The 22368-nt window shown below is 35.0% G+C and overlaps 2 protein-coding genes across 3 annotated transcripts in view; both read left to right on the top strand.

Moving 5' to 3' along the window:
• The first annotated feature begins 2249 nt into the window (after positions 1–2249).
• mcl1b (MCL1 apoptosis regulator, BCL2 family member b) lies at positions 2250–3511 on the top strand. Its single transcript, XM_051131422.1, has 3 exons — positions 2250–2740; positions 2979–3229; positions 3325–3511. The coding sequence occupies exons 1-3, from the start codon at positions 2368–2370 to the stop codon at positions 3439–3441; spliced, it is 741 nt and encodes a 246-aa protein (XP_050987379.1). The 5' UTR covers positions 2250–2367; the 3' UTR covers positions 3442–3511.
• Positions 3512–3661: 150 nt separating this feature from the next.
• Positions 3662–22368, top strand: part of vps72b (vacuolar protein sorting 72 homolog b) — a 30399-nt gene continuing 11692 nt past the window's right edge. For both annotated transcript variants that reach the window (XM_051131418.1, XM_051131419.1), the window contains exon 1: positions 3662–5661. The gene's annotated coding sequence lies outside the window, so the exon portion shown is untranslated. The remainder of the gene's footprint in view (positions 5662–22368) is intronic.

Below are 22368 nucleotides of genomic sequence, written 5' to 3'. Positions count from 1 at the left end.
GTGTCTGAATTTCTCTGCTTTTTGATGCAACATATTGAGAAGAATAACATCGATTCTAGTGTGAGAAATGTAAATATTGGGTTAAGGAGGCTTGTATTGTAATTAAAGAAAGCTTTTTAATTGGTAGGATTAAATTCAGATAGTCTTGACCTGAAAACCATCCACTATACTGCAATGTGATATTCATGGTAACTACATAGTAACTCTAAATCGACAACTTAAGAAGCTCTCTGTAGACACACAAGGATGTATTCTTTGCATACTTTATGAAGCATTTGTTGTTTAATTGTTTTATTTTTGTGCCCCATTTCTATATTCTTTATTGTTGCAGATGTTTTGCTTGAATTACTTTGTGTTTGAAAGTGGATTTCCAGAAGTTTCCAGAGTCATCTGGTCTCTTACAATTATATTTACATGGAAGGATGGCGAATCACGAAATAAAGATAGATGTTTAAAATGAATACTGGAGCTATGTCTGAACTTCAAATAAAGTTTTACATTAATAGCAAAAACACGGAGTGGTACTTTTTTTTTGTTATTTTTTTTTTCTAAGGAAATGTAGCTACAGTTGAAGTCAAAAGTTGACAAAATTACATACAAAATGTATGTTATTTTTTTTATTTAGGACTGACCTGAATAAGACATTTCACATAACCGATGTTTACATATAGTCCACAAGAAAAATTAATAGTTATATAATATATAAAAATGACCCCATTAAAAGTTGAACGATCCACAGTGATAGTTGTTCATGAGTCTCTTGTTTGTCCTGAACAGTTAAACTGCCTGCTGTTCATCAGAAAAAATGTTGAGGTCCCACAAATTCTGTGGTTTTTCACCCTTTTTCTGAATTTGAGCCCTTTGCAACAATGGCTGTATGATTTTGAGATCTTTTCACACTGACGACAACTGATGGACTCATATGCAACTATTACAGAAGGTTCAAATGCTCACTGATGCTTCAGAAACACAGTGCATTAAGAGCCAGAAATGTAAACATTTTTCTTATCTTGCCTAAATATAATATTTTTTAAAACTTAGTACTGCCCTTCGGAAGCTGCAGAAGATACTTACATGTTTTCCAGAAGAAAAATTTCAAAAGGTTTTCAACTATTAAATCCACGAAACTAATTAAATTCAACTGTTATTTTCTCTTGTGGATTGTATGTAAACGTCTTATGTGAAATATCTTATTCAGGTCAGTACTAAATAAAAAATAACCGGTCATGATTTTGTATGATCCCTCTTATTTTGGTAAAATAATGAACATTTTGCAGAGTCTGCAAGGTGTATGTAAACTTTTGACTTAAACTGTAGAAAAAACGTCTAAAGTGTTTACTTTTGTGGTATTGAAAACTTATTTCTATTTTAGTGTAAGTAAATTGACTGTACAAATTGCATACACACATTTGTGTGCTTTTTTGCGCTTCATAGCATTATTAAATGTATACAAATCAAATGTATGAATTGCATTTGTCAGGAGTATTTACGACAGTTCCTTGTTTTATTGTACAGACAATAAAAGAAAGCGCAACACCGATGCAACGAATGAATTATATATCATAATATAATAATTTTTCATTGGAGCTGTTTTGAAGTCTGCATATGTCTCTTGTAAAATATCTAGTGTGGTGCCCATGTGCCAGTTTCTGTCTTGTTTGCAAAACTGCAAACGGGTTTTTTAAACCCCCCCAAAAATGAATAAAAACTGAACCGTGAGAAAGCTGAAGCTTTGGCTGCTTATGGTTTGCATATGTTATATATTCCATCCTACAAATTCTGCTCTACAACTATTTCTCACTAGGGGGAGCGCCACTCTTTGAAAAGCTGAAATGGGCGGAACAAGAAAAGAAAAACATAGGCTGGAATTTTTTAAACCCAAACACAAGTACACAGATCTTATTTTCACGAACATCTCTAACGCTAGTCGTTTATAAACCGAATGGTTTAATGGTTAATCCTACCAAGCACACAGCCGTGAAACATTTTGACGTTTAATGATACCATGAAATATAATTTTAATGTTATTGCCTTTGCTAATGCAAACGCGGTGGAGTTTTACTAAGAGGATGTAAATATTCTCATTGTCAGAGATTCGGATGCTTTATACGAGCGAAGCGCTTTTTACGTGCTGAACCATTTGTTCCCAACCTTTCAAAAGCGCAAGCTACGTGTTTCCGTCAACTATTGGTCAACATGACAGACAGAAAGTCCCTCCCCTGGAGGGACTCTATATAAGTCTGAAACTCCCAAACGCTTCCGCCTTGCAAAAGTAAAATGTAGTAGTTTGAGTTTTGAAGGACGTCGTTTTCCATCATATTTTTCGAGGATAAATTGGATTAATAGCATTAATGTGAATTTGCAAACATGTTTCCTGGGAGTAAAGCTTCAGACGACAACGGCCTTTGGCAGTCCTGCATTGGAATAACAGCTCTCAATACCAGCTCGGGCGGATTTGCTCGCAAACCACTGGTAATGCCAGAACTGAAACCCCAGAACCCGTTCACAGGGAACGGTCTACAGGGCTCGGTACCATCCTCGCCTGAGACGGACTGCGAGGAAATAAATGATTACACATCCAGCCACGCCGCTCTGGAAATGGACACGCGAGAGATTATTGACGCTTTCTTGAAGAACTTTACAGGACTCCCTCATTCTAAAAGCGGAAAAAAACCAGTTCTGTCAACAATGAAGCGGGTTGTGGAAAGTCTCGCGGTGAAGCACGAACTGGCCTACAAAGGTAATTTCACAAGTTCTCGCTTCCTTTTAAGCAAGTAACGCTCTACGGCGTTCATTTCGCTTTGTTTCATAATGTTTATGGGTTGATAAGAGCAGGGTAAATATTGTTAAAGATTCTTATTGCGGCCTCACCCTCCTCAACACACTCCCACCTGGCCTGGCAGGTTGCGCCACTTCATGCCACGTATTGCTACTACAGCTGTGAATCAGCAGTGGCCTTTAACGTCTCACTTTTGCAGGTATGATTGCTCGATTAAATCTGGAGCTGCAAGGAGAGGATGTGAGTTTTATCAAGACCGTGGCAACAGAGCTCTTCAGCGATGGCATCACAAACTGGGGTCGCATTGCCAGTCTGCTGACGTTTGGGGCAATGGTATGCAAGCATCAGAATGACAGAGGACTTAGCAAGTGTGTGAGTCTGGTGGGGGAAGAGATCTCTTCATATCTTCTCACAGCCCAAGGGGACTGGCTGCTCAAAAACAAAGCATGGGTGAGTTGTTGTTATTGGTGTTTTTGTTACCCATGACAGGATTGCATATGCTCTTATTTTGAGATTTCCTAACGTGTGTATGTTTTTCTCCTTAGGATGGCTTTGTGGAATTTTTTCATGTCCCGGATACAGAAGCCGCTGTGAGAAACGCATTGATAACCCTTGGTAGCGTGGCAACTTTTGGAGCTGCACTTGCTTATTTGATACGGTGAATCCAAATGGACTTTGTGACTAATATTGGAAAAACAAAAAGGACTATGCAAACAGATTTTTTTTTTTTTTCCCGGACGTATAAGAAAATCGGTTTGCTTTTTTGTTTTCAATATTTTCTTTTTTTGGATTGTCAACTGTATATAAAAGCTGGTTCAAAGTGAAAACTATTTTTTTATTAAAAAGTAAAATGTAAAATTTTCAGCTGTTTAGCTCTTGAGTTGTTTATCTGTGTGTGCAGGTAACCTTTCAATGCCAGTTTTTGTGTGCTGTTTACACAAGAATCACATGTTGAGTTGTCATTACACGTCCAGCAGTGTTCTGTATGCTAGAAAACAATATATACTTGGCTAAATTGGCAGTTTTGAAAAAGATAGCATACATTGAAGTTCACAATTACTTGTTGCAATCACAATATAAAAGTTCTGTAATTAGCCATTGTAGTGCAACACGTCACTTTTTGTTTCAGAAATGTTCTTTTGCGATAATGCACATGACTTCAGGTGCTGGCTTTAGCTGATAAGTGAGCTTTAAAGCTTTTACCTAAAAGCTTATGGTGGTTTTGCTTGAGTCCTATCGTAGGACTATGATAGCTAACCACAAGGCTGCTAAATGTTTTCATTACCTGCAGGTTCACCTTTTGGACACACTGAGAAGTAGTTATGGTCATTGACCTTTTTCTGTTAATGTACTGTTTTTAAACTGCAAATTAATTATTTTTTATTTTAAGCATCTGATTAATCCCTGAACAGTTAAATATGTAGCTAGGTAAAGCCTAAAGTGTCTTATTTGGCTGATTATTTGTAGCGTTAAAGGTTTTCTAGATTTTCATCTACATTTAAATGTAACAGACGTGTTAATGTTTAAGAACTGATCATTCCTGTGCGTGCTTTAATTCACTGTCATTGCAGAAAAAGTTTAAATATTTCAGTAAATTTGGCAGTCACAATGAAACTCACTGATGTATGTGTACAGCATTTACAGGGTGAAAAAGATGTGTCATATTTCAAAGAGTTGATTGTGTTGCTTAGTCACGTTGATGAATCACACTGTACTCACAGGTCACAAGCATATTAACACTTCATTATAGATGTACAAAATCCTTGCTTGTCTTGTCATAAAGGGTTTGTAACCAAACCTTTCAGCCACTGGTAATAGTGATAATCTGTATGACTGAGTATCTTGACTGTGATATTTGCTTGAAATATATTTTTATTTTGTCAACCATAATCTGCCTTAAATCATTTTATTCCGAGAAACAACTATTGGCACCAAATATGACTTCCGTTTGCTTTCAGTGCGTATCAGGAAGCATGACGTAGTTAATATGACCTCAGTATTTGTCATGGTGTTCTGATCCTTATATGCAGAGGAAGTTTCTCAGTAGATTTCTCAATCTCTTTGTTTGCTGTACTTTTTGCCTGAAGGTACTGGATGTAGCCAGTTTCCAATGTGGAAGTAATGGTTGTTAACATCATGACTGTCACATGATCTGTGATTTAAACTCCCGTACAATGAGTCACTTTTTAATGCTGAATGGCAAAGCAGATGTTAGTGATTTACACAGTAATGTCCACTTCCTAAGTGAATCCACAGCCCATAAAAGGTCACAGGAAATGTTCCTATAGTGGAATGTCGATTCACTATGCATTGACATTCTGGAAATATCTTAAATGCTTTGCATGTGTGTGTCCCATACCCTTGATAAGAAAAGGCCAGTTAAAGAAGGAAATGTTATGAATCTTGAGCAAGGCAGTGGAACTCTACTGATGGTCCCTAAAATGAGTGTCAAATATGACAATTTTATTTTTGGGTGGACTACCCCTTTAACTCTTTAAGCCAGGAATTTGCTTATCAAAACATCTTGTACAGGAATTTTCATCTTTTTTTACAGACACAGGATATCCTGCTGGAAAATCAGATAAAGAATTTTTCATCTGCTTAGCTAATTTGAAAAAGGTTCTGCTGACAAAAGTCAGCAGTCCTTCGTTAGAAAGAAGTCTATAGTTGTTTTTTCTGTCTAGGCTTGATAATATTTGTGTGAGTGTGCTTGTTTGCTCAGATTGGCTTCGTGTCTGGTTACAGGCCATCCGTGGGGTCTAATGAGGACTATGGTAATGACACACACAGGGCCTCACCTGATCCTCCAGCTCTCTGCGGCAGCACCTGCTGTGGTTACCTGAGCCAGGCGGCACATGGCTGTTAAACTCAGTGGAATACAGGTAAAACCATGTAACAACACATGCATTAATCTGTACAATTTTGTTCTGTGGAAATCCTGGATTGTTTTATGTATTTTATATATCATACAACAGTATCAGTATCTTTAGTGAGAGGTTAAAAGACAGTCATTTGTGGTAGCTTTTTTAGCTTGGCCAGTGTTTTTGTGCATATTTTGCTCTTGTAGGCCCTTAGGCTTTTTAAAATAACTGAAATAAATTGGCCAAGTGATATAGAACTGTAATGTTTTATAGCCAAGTGGTTATTAAAAAAATATTAGAACACCTTTCAGCCAATCAGAATCAGGCATTCTAGACTGCTGTGTTATACAATGGACTACTTAGTTAGAACATAATTCTAGTTCATGTAAAGAATGCAGTACAAACAATGTGCATATCCTGACTGTATGTAACATTAGAAACTGCTTTGTTAGATGTACTGACTATTATATAGTCAGTACATCTGAAGTGTTATATATATATATATATATATATATATAGGGAAGCAGGCAGAAAAGACCTACAGTATGGAAGTAGCATCAAAACCTTTGATAGTTAAATAACAGCAAATTTGTATTATCTTAAGTAATATACACTGGCATTCAACAGTTTGGGATCAATAAGATGTTTAATGTTTCTTATACTCATCAAGGCAGAATTTTCTATATGAATATAGGTGGTGTGGAGGCCCTATTGGAATTGCTCAGGTTCTTGTTCTCCGAAATGAATCTCATTTTTGAGGGTCTAAACGTGCTCAAAATCTCATGAAACTTTGCACACGCCAAAAGTGGTAAAAATTTACATCTGATATAGATTTCAGAAGTGGGTGTAGCAAAAAGGCTTGATGGTGCCACCTATAAAATTTCAACGGTGTTTCACATACATGTATGAAATTCGGTAGACACATGTAACACACCAATACGTACAAAAAGTCCCCCGATACGAAGTCCGAAACCCAGCAGGAAGTCTGTTATTTGTTATTTTGTGCCGTTTTTGCCATTTTCTATATTCTATATTATAGCTATACTATATTATATATATATACTATACTATATTCACTTACAGCTATAGCGCCACCTACTGGCAACAGGAAGTGTTGGATGTTTTACGCATTTGGAACTACTCATATAACATCAACATTATATTTGGTCAGTCTAATCCAAAGGCTTTTGCGATGTTAAATTGTGAAAATCTTTTCGTTAAAGGGTGTGTCTGTGGCCGCCCAACAAATTTAAATGTTTCGCCATCGGAATAGAAGGTGTTATACCTCAGCCATACAATGTCCGATCTGCCCCAAACTTCACATGTTCAATAAGAATCCTAGCCTGAACACATCTGAAGGCCAGTATTCTGTTATAATCATAGCACCACCTGCTACTAACTAACTTACTTAAACTAACTTAAACATGCAATGTCCAGTCTGCACCAAACTTCACGTTTGGTAAGAGTCCTGGTCTGAAGACATCTAAAGGCCAATATCCAGTTATAGTCATAGCACCACATATAAATGACATAATAAACAATAAATAAATCACACATTCCTTCTATGTTCACCACTTTAAATGCATATTGCCCACCGTTTTCCTAAAGCCACCAGGTGGTGGTGAGCCCGGGCGCGAGGGCCCTTTCAACACTGGTTGCAGCTATAATTTAAAATGTAATTTATGCTTGTATTGCAAAGCTGAATCTTCAGCATCATTACTTCAGTCTTCAGTGTCACATGATCCTTCAGAAATAATTCTAATATGCTAATTTATTATTAATGTTGAAACAGTTGTGCTGGATTTATTTAAAATATTTTTTTAACAATATAAACTACCACTTAAAAGTTTGTTGTCAGTTGTTGGCATTCAAATGATGCCATCACATGTTCTGCTGGGAAGCTGGTGGCCTGCTTGATCATTTACCGAACATTTAACTGTTTAACTTCATCAAAGTTTTCTTTATTTCCTTTTTTATGTAGTTCCTTTTGTGAATCTTTGGTGTTATAGAAATTTGCGAAGTAATATGGAACTGTAAAATCATCAACTTGCACTACTTCAGCCGTGCAGTTATTAAAAAACATTAGAACGCCCTTCAGCCAATCAGAATAAAGGACTGTAGACTGCTGTGTTATACAATGGACTACTTAGTGTGGGAAAAATCCAGTGGAACATAATGCTAGTTAATGTAAAGTGTGTACAAACAATGGGCATATCCGGACTGCATGTAATATTAGAAACCACTTTGTTAGATGTATTGTCTATTGATTTTTCAGAATGCGGAACAATAGAAGGAGGTGCATGTACTTTATTGTTATAAAGGAAGCAGGCAGAAAGGATCTATAAAGAACTTAATAGAAAACTTTTGGCGTTTAAATAACGGTTATGTTATCTTAAAAAGAGTTTTGTTAGTAATCTGTACTTATTTTTTTTTTAATTCATATTTTTAGTTTGAGATTTATTTATTTTTGCTACTGTGCTTATTGTGTGAAGCATATAGTGTTTCCTAACAGTTATTTTAACAGTTATTATTTGGCCATACACAGGTCATCTAAATGATCTCATCACATGTTCTGCAAGGCAGCTGGTTGGCCTGCTTGATCAGTGATGTGATAAAGCTCTTCAACTTTATCACAGTTTTTGTCATTTCCTTATTTTTTATATCGTTCCTAGTAGTGTTTAGCTTTCATGTTCTAGGGTTACTTGCGAACAGAAAAATTAATAGTCATGGTAGACCACTGTTGAATCATCAGGTTTGTGACCTTTCCTCCACAGGATGATTCCACGTGGAAAACATGTCACTTCCACGTGCTGTCATAACCGCACTAAAAAAACGTGCCAGCCTCTGACCCCTCAGATGACTGGTTTTATGCATAATTTGTGTTTTTCATAAACATTTCTCACATTTGGTCTTCTGATTAAATGGTTAAACAGTTCGTGGTCAAGGAGAAAAATATTTTTCTGACTGACTGTTACCTTTGAGTCACCTGACTTGTTTCTTGGATTTAGTGTTCCTTGGTTTATGTACTATGTACACAAATGCATGAGGTAAAACTCACAAGTCACATGTGGTAGGCAGTGGATTGGCATACATAATGTAAATAAATTCATCTTATCTCATTTGATTTCCTTTATTCTGGCCCTCGCTCACGTTTTTTCCTCTTATGTAGGCTTCCGTCCTGGGTCATTTGTTCTGAGCACATGTAAATGTAATACAAATCATGTCCTTCCTTTGCGCAAGCTTATACGCCAAGGACGCACAACAGATATTGCTGAAGATTGTGTTGATGTTTGAGAAGAAAGTGTTGAACTATGTTACATTAGTAAACCAACTGCACATTTTGTACTATGTGGTAATGCTGATGTTTCAATGGCTTTTGAAATACAATCTGGTGCAATTTTTAAATAAGTGAAAAAGTTTCTAAAATTTATTGTCTTCGTTTTACCTTTAGCAGTGTTTTGATTGTTACACTCTGTGAGAATTCCAAGCAAGTGGTTAAAATAACAGTTTACATAGAAGATTACTAAGTAAGTGTCAGGTACAGCCATTATGGACGGCTAATTCGTAGATTTAGACACCAGCATGTTTGTGGAGGGATTTTACTCTAAATCCTCATAATGAATGTAAACCTGCTGACCTTATTCTGTGAAGTGTGATTGACAGGCAGCAGGTCCATACTAGTCTTAAGTGGTATTGTGGTCTGGTCTGGTCTGGTTTGAGCTGGTCTGATTCTATTTAGGCTGTATGTTTAAGGTGAACAAGGCCAAAGTGTTGTTGACCTATGCCACACATTCACTGTGACTCTAACATATGACACTGACTAATGTTCTGAAAAATGTAGCAGTCAAATATTTGTGCATTTCCAGCTTTATGGAATTTGGTTTCCACCAAATTTGAACCTATTAGCAGTATGACATAGCAAAAACCAAAGTCTTTACTGTTTATACAGTAAGTGTCTTTTCTGTAGATTTGTAGAAGACTTTATCTTATTCATTTATTAACAACCCCATTATTATAATAGTGTATGTATATAATGTACGTATATATGTAGCCTGCATTGTGCCATAATGTCCTTAAAATATGACTTATGAAATACAGTGCTGCCTAAAACTTTGTGAACCCTTTAAAATGTTCTATATTTCTGCATAAATATGACCAAAAAGGTAATCAGAAAGTTGACAAAGAGAACCCAATCAAACAAATGAGATAAAAATATATAGTTTGTCATCTATTTATTGAGAAAATGGTCCAGTGTTAAAGGGGTCATCGGATGCAATCATCAGGAGGACACATGAGGAGTTGCAAGGAGAAAGCCACAACTCTCCAAAAAAAAAAAAAAAAAAAAAAAAAAAAAGCCTTCTGTCGGCCTGCAGTTCGCTAAAGATCATGTGGACAAGTCAGAGGGCTATTGGAGAAATGTTTTGTGGACGGATGAGACCAAAATAAAACGTTTTGGGAAGTGTTATGTTTGGAAAAAGAAAAGCACTTTATTCCAGCATAAGAACCTTATTCCATCTGTGAAACATGGTGGTGGTAGTATCATGGTTTGGGCCTGCTTTGCTGCATCAAGGACCTGAAGCAAGCAGTTCATAGAAGGAAACCCACCAGTATCACAGGGTTCAAGTGTTTCTGTACTGAAGAATGGGCTAAAATTCCTACAACCTGTTGTGCAGGACTGATCAGCGGTTACAGAATACGTTACCTGCAGTTATTGCTTCAAAAAGGGGTCACAACAGACACTTAAAGCAAAGATTCACATACTTTTGACAACTAGCAAATATTTAACACTGGATCATGTTTCTCAGTAAATTAATAACAAAGTTTTTTTTTTTTTTGTCTCATTTGTTTGGGTTCTCTTTGTCAACTTTCAGGAAAAATCTAAAGGGTTCACAAACTTTCAAGCAGCACTGTATATGTACATCATTTTGTATTAATTCAAGCACTTCATGATTCCATATAGTCTGTGTGTTTTGTACAATTCTGGTTTTATCTATGGGTCATTCCACGAAATCGGTGCCTTTCCACTTGGAAAAACTGAAAAATAAAATATGTTTAATCAATATTTTTTAAATATCCATGAAATGAAGACACCTTACAATAACAAGAAATTGTATTGTGCCATCTCAGGTTATGCAATTTATTATTTTATGACTATTTTTCTACCTCATGTTGGTATTTTTGTCAACCATGTTACCGACACAACCATTACTAGTTACTGTAGTTTAATTGGAACTCATATGTCACTGAATGAAATAGGCATTAGCTCAATAATATACTTAGGGTGACCTTTAAAATGCTTGAATTTTACACAGACAATCTTAAAAACAGTTAAAAACAGGGTCAGACCTAATCAATTTCATCCCTGTTACCCACGTCAAAACCTGTTACTCTAAAAAGTAATTTCAAACAGATTTGCTAATTGCTAGCTAATAGTGAAGTTCACAAAAGCACATATTGTACACTTTGAAAGAATTTTACTTGTAGATATTGATTATATTAAATGTAAGAAATAATTGTTTACATTTAAAATTTAAAAATGGTAACAGTCAAGCCTCATAAATGATCAAAAATAGAACATTATAGAGGAATGAAAGAAACATGCTTGTGTTTTAAGTGTTGGAATCCTGATTGAGAGATGTAACCTACTAGAAATCATGTCACTTGCATGTACATTTATTTTTTGATGAGGGTAACAGGGCTGACATACTTATGCCAAAAACATTGCTTAACAATGAGACTATATTTACAACAGTATGCAAATGTGATTTTCATAACATTTTGCCTTCATTTTGCAAATTAAAAGTCCTGCTGAAAAAGAAAAATCATAGTGAGGGACAGGACTAAACCTTACCAGCATAAATGCTATTTAAATAATAATAATAATAAAAAAAAAACATTAGATTTTTTCTTAGGTAATATTGATGAAAGCATACGTAGTATTGTAATGTTTTTTTTTAATTGCACATTTATTTGTTGTTATATTAAATCAATGTTTGATTATTTCTTAGGGACGCAAAAGGCATCGATTCCATGGAATGACCCCTATATATATTTCAGCTCCTGTGTTTTCTGAGAAATAAAAATAAATATGTATTTTTTTTTCCTTAAAATTTGTATTTTTTGGTGATGTATTACCATAACTTAAGATATTTATGAAAACCATTTTTGTAATAATTCAAGCACTTTCATATAATCTCTATATCATATGTCTGCTGTTACTGTATATTTCACAGTCCTGTGTTTTTTTTAAGAAATAAAAACCAGTGCTAGTAGAACTACTGTCTCATCCTCTTTTCTTTTAAATGCTTCTAGGTAAATTATTTCACCCAAGCAGAAATCTTCTTTCAGAGTCACTTTCACAGAGTCAGGCAGAGTCACTTTCACTTTTGTTATGTGAGATTCTGGTAATTCATGATAGTTTTTTGGGGAATTTTACCACTGTCCAAACCTGCAAAGGCCCAAAGAAAGAACACAGCCTTGTAATGAAAGGAATATATTGAATACCACCAAAACACAGATAAAAAACAGTAATTGTCAGCTGTAGTCATGTCATGGAGGGCCATTGTCCTGCTCCAACTCTAATTAAACAAACCTGAAGCAGTTAATCAGGTGTTTTGGAGCTGGTTAGAGAAACAGTCCGTAGGACACTGGCCTTCCAGGACCGGAGTTTGACACATGTGTCACAGAAGGATGACGTTTAAGAACGGTCCATATATTGAACACGCACTGTATGTGGCTTGTACTTTAATGTACACTTATTACCAGAATAGGGTGTTTAAAAGTGAACTGAACAATTAAAAACAGTTGGTAATCATGATGTTATGGGATTTTTTTTTTTCATATTACAAGGTGAAATGCAAAAATAGTCCTATGGAATTTTTCTTCTTTCAGCGGAGTTCTCCTTTTTGCTATTTTAAAAGCTGATAATCATGGTAATGTCTGGGGTTTTTGTCACATGCTGTCATATGAAAATGGAGAAATAGATGTGTTATTTTTTATGGAAAAACTAGATCCACTTTTGCTGCATTTTTTTTCTTTTATTCTCTTTAAAAAGCACGTGTCCCACTGTTAAGTCCAATGTGTACAAAAGAGAGCATTGAGCTCTTCACCTATTTGGTCATCTGTAGGAATGAGTATAAGGAAACTGCCAAAACCACACCTATTTACATCAAGGAAGTCATCAGAAAACCAGGATTCCCCTTTACTTATTACTGGTGATTATTTTGCATGATGCAAAGTATGTTGTATCTTTACACTTATTATTCTTTTGCCATTAAGAATGTGAAAATACTCTGTAAAAGCATGCAAAGTGTCATGTTCGGAAAAGGTGTTGGCAAGGAATTTCTTGCTGCAGCATGTTCGTTCTAGGGCGTGCCAGAAATGTAAATGAGGAAACATTGCACTCTAAGTAATAAATCCTCATACGTTTTATGTTGCAGATGATAAAATGTAAACACATGCAAGGTCTGATAAATATAAAGGGATCATTTTTCACCTGTCAGCTGTTTTGCATGCGCTGCATTATGTAGTAAACAGGCCAAAGGTTCTGAGGAACTTGCAAGTGTCTTTTTTTACTCATTAACATGAGGATATAATCAATATACAACTTGCTATTATGCAAGATTTTTAGAGTATTGAATTTGTGCTCTTGCAAAAGCACCTCTATCAAATGTGTGGGTGTTTTGTACTTTTTAAAAACACTTGCTATTACAGGTTCGAATACCGATGCAAATTCCTTTCTGCTTCATGAGATCGTGAACAATGTTCAAAAGAACTGTTATTAGATGCTATATTCGGTGTACATACAGATAATACGTTCCACATGTATTATTTCTATATACCTGAAAATGATGATGCTTTTATTAAAGGAATAGTTGACCCCAAATTTTTCTGAAAATTTACTCCCTCTCAAATTCTTTGTTTCTTCATCGAAACAGATTTGGAGAAATTTAGCATTGCATCACTTGCTCGCCAATGAATCCACTGCAGTCAATGGGTGCCGTCAGAATAAGAGTTCAAACAACTGATAAAACATGAGCCTACTCGACATGATCGTATGAAATCAACTACTTGTGAAGCAAAAAGCTGTGTGTTTGTAAGAAATAATCTTTATAAGGCATTTTAACTTAAAGCTGTCACTTCTTCTTACATCAATTCATTGACATATTTGTTTAAAACTGTTCAGGGCTGTTTTCTCTAAACAGTGCTTGATCTGGATTAATTCTATACAACACTCTTTAAAATAAAGATGCTTTTAAAAGGTTCTTAAAAGCGATGCCATAGAAGAACCTTTTTTTGGTTCCACAAAGAAGCATTCAGTCAAAGGATCTTTAAAGAACCATCTCTTTCTTACCTTTTTATAATTTGAAGACCTTTCTTTCACCACAAAGAACCTTTTGTGAAACAGAAAGGTTCTTCAGATGTCAAAGGTTCTTTATGGAACCATTTAAACAAAAAAGGTTCTTCTATGGCATCATGAAACACCTTTATTTTTTTTTTTTTAGGAGTGAAGCAGCAGCTTTTCACTTCACAAAATGTTAAATGATGGATTGGAGTCATGTAGATTACTTGAGAATTATTTTGATGTTTTTATCAGCTGTTTGGATTCTCATTCTGACGGCACCTATTCACTGCTGAGGATCCATTGGTGAAAATGTGATGTAATGCCAAATTTCTTACAATTTTTCAGATGAAGAAACAAACTTTATCAAACACCAACTTGACTTTAGATGGCTTATATGACGTTTGTAGGGCAGCCATGGCCTAATGGTTAGGGAGTCGGGCTTGTAACCATAGGGTGTGTGTTCACTGTGTGTGTGTGTGTGTTTACTACTGTGTGTGTGCACTTGGATGCAGAGCACAAATTCCGAGTACCACACTTCGCCACACGTCACGTCCTTTCCTGTCCTTTTTCCTTTCCTGTTGTGCAAACAATTATTTTGTACATATAATACATTTTTTTCTTAGTGTTTTGTAGATTATAATAAACTTCTTTCTTAGTGTGATTTAGAAGTTGTGACAAAGGGGTGAATACATTATTTTTGGAAATGGACCATTATATTTGGAAATGGACTTCTCCTTTAATCCTACCCAATACCTAAACTAGTAGTTCACTTCCAAAACTAACAAAAATTTACAGATAAAAACTTTGTTGTCATCCAAGATGTTCATGCTATTCTTCAGTCGTAAAGAAATTATGTTTTTGAGGAAAACATTTCGGGATTTCTCTCCATATAGAATGCAAAATGCAGTTTCAATGCAGCTTCAAAGGGCTCTAAACGATCCCAACCGAGGAATAAGGGTCTTATTTAGCAAAGCGATCTGCTGTTTTCTTAAAAAATAAAAATATATATACTTCTTAACCTTAAATGCTCATCTTGTCTAGCTTTGCCATGCACGTGTGTAATCTGGGTCAATACAGTTAGGGTATGTTGAAAAACTCCCATCTCATTTTCTCCTCTAACTTTAAAATCATCCTACATTGCCACAGAAGTACCGACCCAGTGTTTACAAAGTGAACATGCAAAGAAGGTCAAACGCTCTTTACAATAAAAGGTAAAACAGCGATGTAGAACAATTTTGAAGTTGGAGGAGAAAATGAGATAGGAGTTTTCTAATCTACCCTAACTGTATTGACCCGGATTACACAGAGTACGCGTCGCAGAGCTAGACAAGATGAACATTTAAGGTTAAAAAGTACAGAATTTCTTTTTCTTTAGAAAATGACAGATCATTTCGCTAGATAAGACCTTATTCCTCAGCTGGGATCATTTGGAGCCCTATTAAGCTGCACGGAAACTGCATTTTGGACGTTCAAACTCACGGGCACCATTGAAGTCCACTGTATGGAGATAATTCAGAAATGTTTTCCTCAAAAAACATAATTTCTTTACAAGAGAAGAAAGAAAGGCATGAACATTTTGGATGTGAGTACATTATCTGTAATTTTTTGTTCTGGAAGTGGACTACTCCTTTTACAACTACCTTACTAAGTATTAATAAGCAGCAAATTAGGAGTTTATTGAGGGAAAACTCTTAATTAATAGTTAATATGTGTTCCCTATTCTAAAGTGTTACCATCCAAATCTACAAAAATGTGTGGGTATAAACAATACCTATGAATAATAAGATATGGTTGTATAGTTCCTTGACTGAAAAAAAAAGAAAAAAAGTTGTTTTACAGTCTGCAAAATATTCATGCTTAAATCACCATTTTGTGAGAAAGTCCAAACAACTTAGAGCTCATGTTATTTATACACTAACAGTACACTGACCTTGACCTTGACAGTAACTATAAACACGTGAGAGCTTGTCACTGCTCTGTTCCCACGACCGACTCTTATTTCACTTGATGTCTTTTCTTTTTTCCCATGCAGGGTTTAGTTACTTAGAAACACATTTCCAGCAGGGCTTTGTTGTCATTTGCACCTTAAGCATCTCAGTATCTCAGTACATTCCATTGGTAGTAGCAGAGTTGGCGCCAGCACATACTGGGGAGGCATTTACGTTTCTAGAGGGGGCTTTGGTAGAAATCGCGTTTTCGTTGTTGGAGTTGTGGTGAATCAGATGCTTAAATCCATTATAGCTAAACGTTAAATGTTTTAGACAAAATCAGCTTTGCAAAGTTTGTACCAACGACTCACAAACGCGCCCAACTGTTATTTAAATCATGTCATGACGTTCAATATTTGTTTGTCCACTTCTACTATTTATTCATTCATAATCTGTATTCATGGTAAAAATAAATTGATTTAAATAAAATAGCTTTTAAAAATATTTAGTTAATTATTATGTTTCAGGAAGTAAGAGGGTACAGTGCCTGTGGTCCCAGCGGCTAAAGTGGCGTTTGGGTGATTGGGTGCTTACCTAAGGTAAGGGGGCAGTTTCATATGCTCTAAGGGTACATAAATGTACAATGTACACAATGGAGCTACGCTGGTGTCGCTGCACATGTCTGTGATGTCACCTACAACATGACACAGCTTGTCCTGTTTGTTTGAAGATACCAGCTTGGCCTGATCTGTTGGCAATGACGGCCTGATGTTTTGATGTCCTTGTACTCTGGCATTCACTGGTCTTCTTCCCACACTTTTGTGGAAAACAAAAACTGACTGCTTCAACCTGGGAATTTTGAAAAACAACAACAGCTTGGCAGTTGCAAGATAAAACGGAAATATGAAAAGTCAAACCCTTGATTTCATATTAGAGTTTCATTGTTTAATTGTTGTACAGTATTTATTTATTTATTTATTTATTTATTTGCCAAAAAGTGCAATGTAGAAAAAACTGTGAAATTTATGGTTAAAAATGTTGTGGTAGCAATGTTTTAAGTTTTATGGATTGAACTTAAATGTACCAAAAAGTATATTTTTTAGCTGATATAATGTGAAGTACTAAATCTGTTTTGTACCTTTATACCATGTTGACAACCTAAAAACATAGGTTGTAATAAGAAAGACACATGTTGAATCAAAGCGTATTACAAGTAACTTTCTCACAAGATGAGGTAAATACTTATATATAGAAGTTACGCAGTGTCATAAACAAATACAAAACACTGTCATGGTAACACAAATTACACTAAACTAATGCAATGCTCATTTAGCAACATAAGATGTAACACAAAACCCAAATTTACACAAGTATCTAATAAGTAAAAACTAAGAAGAAACAGTTATTTCAATGAAAAACTGATCAACAGGTTATCAATTTATAGTTTTTCTTCCTGTTCATTTTTACAGTCTACGTATGTACTTCCTGTGTGACTTGTAAAATTCCCTTCATTCCGTCTTTGTCTGGTTTTTCATCATAGCCATTGTCAAGCACATTTGTTTGTTGCACATTTCTAGTCTTGTTGAATACTTGGTCAGTGTCTTGCATTAAGTTTTTGTTTAGGAAACATTTTATTGGTATATTCAATTAGTGACACATTTTGACATTATTCATCTAAGAGGAAAAGAAAAGCCTGTTAATTTCACTCCATTGTATTCTTACCAAACCATTACGCCCAGTCTGATTCACATTCATCTTACATTGTTATTTAAAGACAAACTGCATCTTCATTAGACACCAGAAAGCTTTAAAAGGATCATCAAAGTTTGTTTATATCAAAAGGTGACAGACACGACAAACTGATTCATAGGTGCATGCAGAGGCCTGCATAAATATTATCTTGTTAGTGCCTTTCATAGTTTCCTTCTGTGATGAATGATACGTGGGTGTTGTTGATGTGGTTAGGACGTTCTATGCCTCCAACTGTGTTCAGAGCCTTAGAGAGAACTGATCTTATAAGTCATAAGGACAGCTACAATGACTGGTATGCGTCGCACCCTTCAAATGAATCTGGATTTGATGGTTACGTGCCTGAAGGAGAATACACCTTGTCTAGTTTCTGTTCAAAGACCAAAAGCACATTTTAAACCAAAATAAACAATAAATGATATTTTAATATAAATGAGTCAGTTTATCACTTTTGTACACTGTAAAAGTTTCAAATGTGCACTGTTGGCTAGCTTATGTTTGCGCAGTCAAGTATACAACACTTATGCTTCCTCACACGTAGGGCAGTTTGTGTATTTAAGAATGTAACGTTGACGCTTGACGCTTGATGCATCAAGCAGCTGTATTGTCAGTAAGGCGTGTGTATATCAGTGTATGTTTGGGTGAGATAGGTCTTGTCTTGTCATTTTAACTGCCCACCTTTCAGTCACATGTGCCTGAATACCCTGCTGTGGTGTTTACTTCTATATGCACTCTCATCAGTGGTGGGCAGTAACGAAGTAGTTGTAGTTCGTTACTGTACTCAAAGAGTATAGAAGTACCAAGAGGCGAAACTCTGTACTGATATGGGCAACAGTCTATAGATGGCGCTGCGGAGGCGTTGCCGCCATTTTGGACTGACACCTGCAAAAAGTGTGTAGAAGATGCGAGCGAGCAAGTGGCTGAAACGTAAGCAGTGTGCTGCAATAAATTGCAGCAAATATCAATCCACCAGGCATGATTTTGCGTTTCACCGGTTTCCAAGTGATCCACAAAGGTAATAATAATAACAAGGGGAAATATTTTAACTATGAATTGATTTTACAGTACATATTAAATTGTTAGCAGGACTGCTTGACATTAACATCCGCCAACTCGCCAAATGCAGGTTGATTTCAGCTGTAGCGGGTAACACAGTCACTCCCACTTACCACTTTGGCGGGTTGAATTTTATATACAGTTAATACAGTTTTTTACAGACGCTAGGACACATTTCTCAATACTTAGGTCACTTTTGCAAAACTCTTCACACAATTCTCCAAACCGACTTTCAGCTTGGTACAGTACAAAAATATTCTCTCTCTTAATCTCTTCTAACACAATTGCCGGTGGTGGTTTTGATCTCTGTTGCTTATTTGATTTTGATCTATTACTATTTTCAGTTCAGTGTTCACTTAATACATGACAAATTACAGAGACCTCACAATAGTTGGAGTCCTTGAGACAATGGTTGCTAGGTGTTCGTATTTTGTGATAAATTTGAACAGTTTTTTATGAATGTGTACCATTTTTTTATAAATGTATTTTTTAATAAAAAAAAATTTGAGTGTGTCTGACTCTATCACTACCAAACATCGAATCTGGTTATTTCACTACATTAAGTTTTTAACTTAACAAGGAAAAAAATACAATATAACATAGATATGGGTAAGTAAAGGGTTTGCAGTAATTGTATCGGTTTACTTGGTAAACAGTAAGCAGTATGAAACAGTCTAGTCAATTGGTGAAGGGGACCTGTCTATAATATTTAATTTAGATATAAATACATATATATAAAAACTTTACATAAGTCATTGTAAGTTGGTCAAGCGCGACTGGCTCGTATTATTCTACGGCGTTTTGTGTAGGTGTCAGTCCAAAATGGCGGTAGCACAGTTATGTCATGGGCGGAACTGTTGCTATGGAGCGTTCTATTGAGTTTCGCCTCTTGGTACTTCTATACTCTTTGCTGTACTTAAGTACATTTTTCAAGTATCTCTACTTTACTGGAGTAGTTTTATTTTGAGTAACTTTCACTTTTACTTCACTACATTCCAAAGCGTAAGATCGTACTTTTTACTTCACTACATTTCATAAACACATCGTTACTCCTTATAATATATCACGTGCTCTGAGACGCACAAGCGGTGTCTGATTCATGAACAAACTGATTCTTTTCAACGAACCTGTTAAATTTATTCGCCAATCGCACCAAACGATTCATTGACGAATTGGAATGATCCGATTGCAGCTGTTCTCGAGTCGACAACTCACTGATTCAAATGATCCATTTAGAGCGAGTCTCCAATCAACTGAATTCACAAGTAAGAACCGGGAGATCTTGTGCGCGCGCGACTGATGCTGCGAAAAGTAAGTTACTAATGTCTAATTTTAGGATTAATTATTATAACTGAAAATCATATTTAGTTCAAAGCTGTCCGTTGTTTGTGAATTACATCTGCTGTAAAAGGTGATCTGTTTAAGCGCACTGAAATGCTTGAATTCAGACACATTAAAAATGAAAAATTTAAATAACAGCTTAAATAAAATATAACTCATGCACGTTCATATTCCTCGCTAATGTAACGTTAGCAGTTTTATTAAAATGCTACGCTTGTAGCCTTACGTGACGTCTGTTTTTATATTGTTTAGCAACAGCATAAAATTTTATATTGTTTGGATCAGCTAGAGTAGACAGATATGAATGTTTATTAAACCATACTGAAAATAAGTAAATATTGTTAGCTGATGCAAACTGTCTAGCTGCTTGCTGGTGCTAAGTTGAGGTAATTTTTAGATATAAAGTCAACATGTTTTTATTCAACCACCTAGATAGATTACTAGAAAGGATGTGATGTTCAGAACATGGTAACTACAGTAATTATCAAAGTGGAAAGTGATGCCCTCTGGGTGCATTTGGCCAGGGGCGTTTTTACACATACAATATTTGAAAGGAAAAAAAACATTATGAAAATATAATTATATTTTCCTTAAAATGTTCTTGCTAACTTCAGGCCTTATTCTCATGTCATATATAACTGTGACGTTATGCAAAACAAGCTTTAAAACACTTTTTTCTTACTGGTGAAAATTTGATGGTCAAATCTGTTTTCTCTCAGGTACATCGTAGTGTAAGGTTCACTGTAAAAAATGCCGGTGAATTTAACAGTAAAAAACTGTAAAAATGCTACAGTAAAAACATGTTAAATGGTTAACAGTAAAAGACTGTAAAATTTACAGTGAATAACCATAAATTGACATTCCCAGAATTCCCTGTGTTACATTTTTTTTTTATTTGATGGTTTTTTTGTTGAAATAACTCTTTCTTCTTAGTTTTTACTTAGTTTTGTACAATAGGGTTGTATGTTACATCTAATGTTGTTAAATTAATGTTTATTGCATTATTTCAGTTTCATGTGTGTTACCATGGTGGTGTTTAGTGATTGTGTGAATGACACTGTGCATCTTCTATGTATGTTAATATTTAAAAGCTGTTTGTGATGAGCTTTCGTTCATCATGCGACTTTCTCATCACCACCTGCTTTTGGTGGTTATCAGTGTATTACAAAGGTACAAAACAGATTTCAGTACTTCAATAAGTTGGTAAATTAGTCGTTGGTAAATAATTATATCAGTTAATGAAATTACAGTATTTACCTGTAAATTTAAGTTAAAACCGTAAAATGTTAAATGTTGCTACCGTAACTTTTACAGTAAAACTCTGATAACCACAGCTGCCGGTTTTTTACTGTACATTTTACAGATTTTTTTTTTACAGTGTTCATATTGAATATTACTACATCACTCTCATCAACATAGTCCATATCAACAACAAAAATGTATTTTTTGGAAAAATCCCAGGTATTTTGAGCAGTAGGATTATAAAAAAATATGTGATAATATAAAATTCAATTAAGTAGTCTATATAAAATTGCAAAACAAATCTTTCAGTACTTTTTTACTTGAGTACATAAAAAATCGGGTACTTTTGTACTTTCACTCGAGTAAAATTAAAGGAGGAGCACTTTTACTTTTACTGGAGTAATATTTATTATATGTATCTGTACTTTTACTCAAGTACTCAACTTGCGTACTTCGTCCACCACTGACTCTCATACTGGGCACTTTTAAACTGATTTATGGTATATTTTCACACTTTGGCGTATCATTAAATTAAGATTTATACAAGTAAAATGATGCTGTTTATGTTATATATAAACTACCAGTCAAAAGTTTTTGAACAGTAAGATTTTTAATGGGTTTTTTTTTTTTTTTTTTAAAAAAAGTCTCTTCTGCTCACCAAGCCTGTATTTATTTGATCCAAAGGACAACAAAAACAGTCATTTTTGAAATATTTTTACTATTTAAAACAACTGTTTTCCATTTGAATATATTTTAAAATGTAATTTATTCTTGTGATCAAAGCTAAATTTTTAGCATCATTACTCCAGTCTTCAGTGTCACATGATCCTTCAGAAATTCTAATATGCTGATTTGCTGTTCAAGAAATAGTTTTATTATTATTATCAATATTTAGAACAGTTGAGTACATTTTTTTTCAGGATATTTTGATGAATAGAAAGATTTCTAAAGGATCATGTGACTGGAGTAATAATGCTAAAAATTCAGCTTTGGGATAAATTAAATTTTAAAACATATTCATGTAAAATATATTCAACAGTTATTTTAAATAGTAAAACTATTTCAAAA

Source organism: Labeo rohita, chromosome 16 (assembly GCF_022985175.1).
Source record: "Labeo rohita strain BAU-BD-2019 chromosome 16, IGBB_LRoh.1.0, whole genome shotgun sequence".
NCBI classification, from domain to species: Eukaryota; Metazoa; Chordata; class Actinopteri; order Cypriniformes; family Cyprinidae; genus Labeo; species Labeo rohita.
This window is presented reverse-complemented; position numbering and strand designations above follow the sequence as displayed.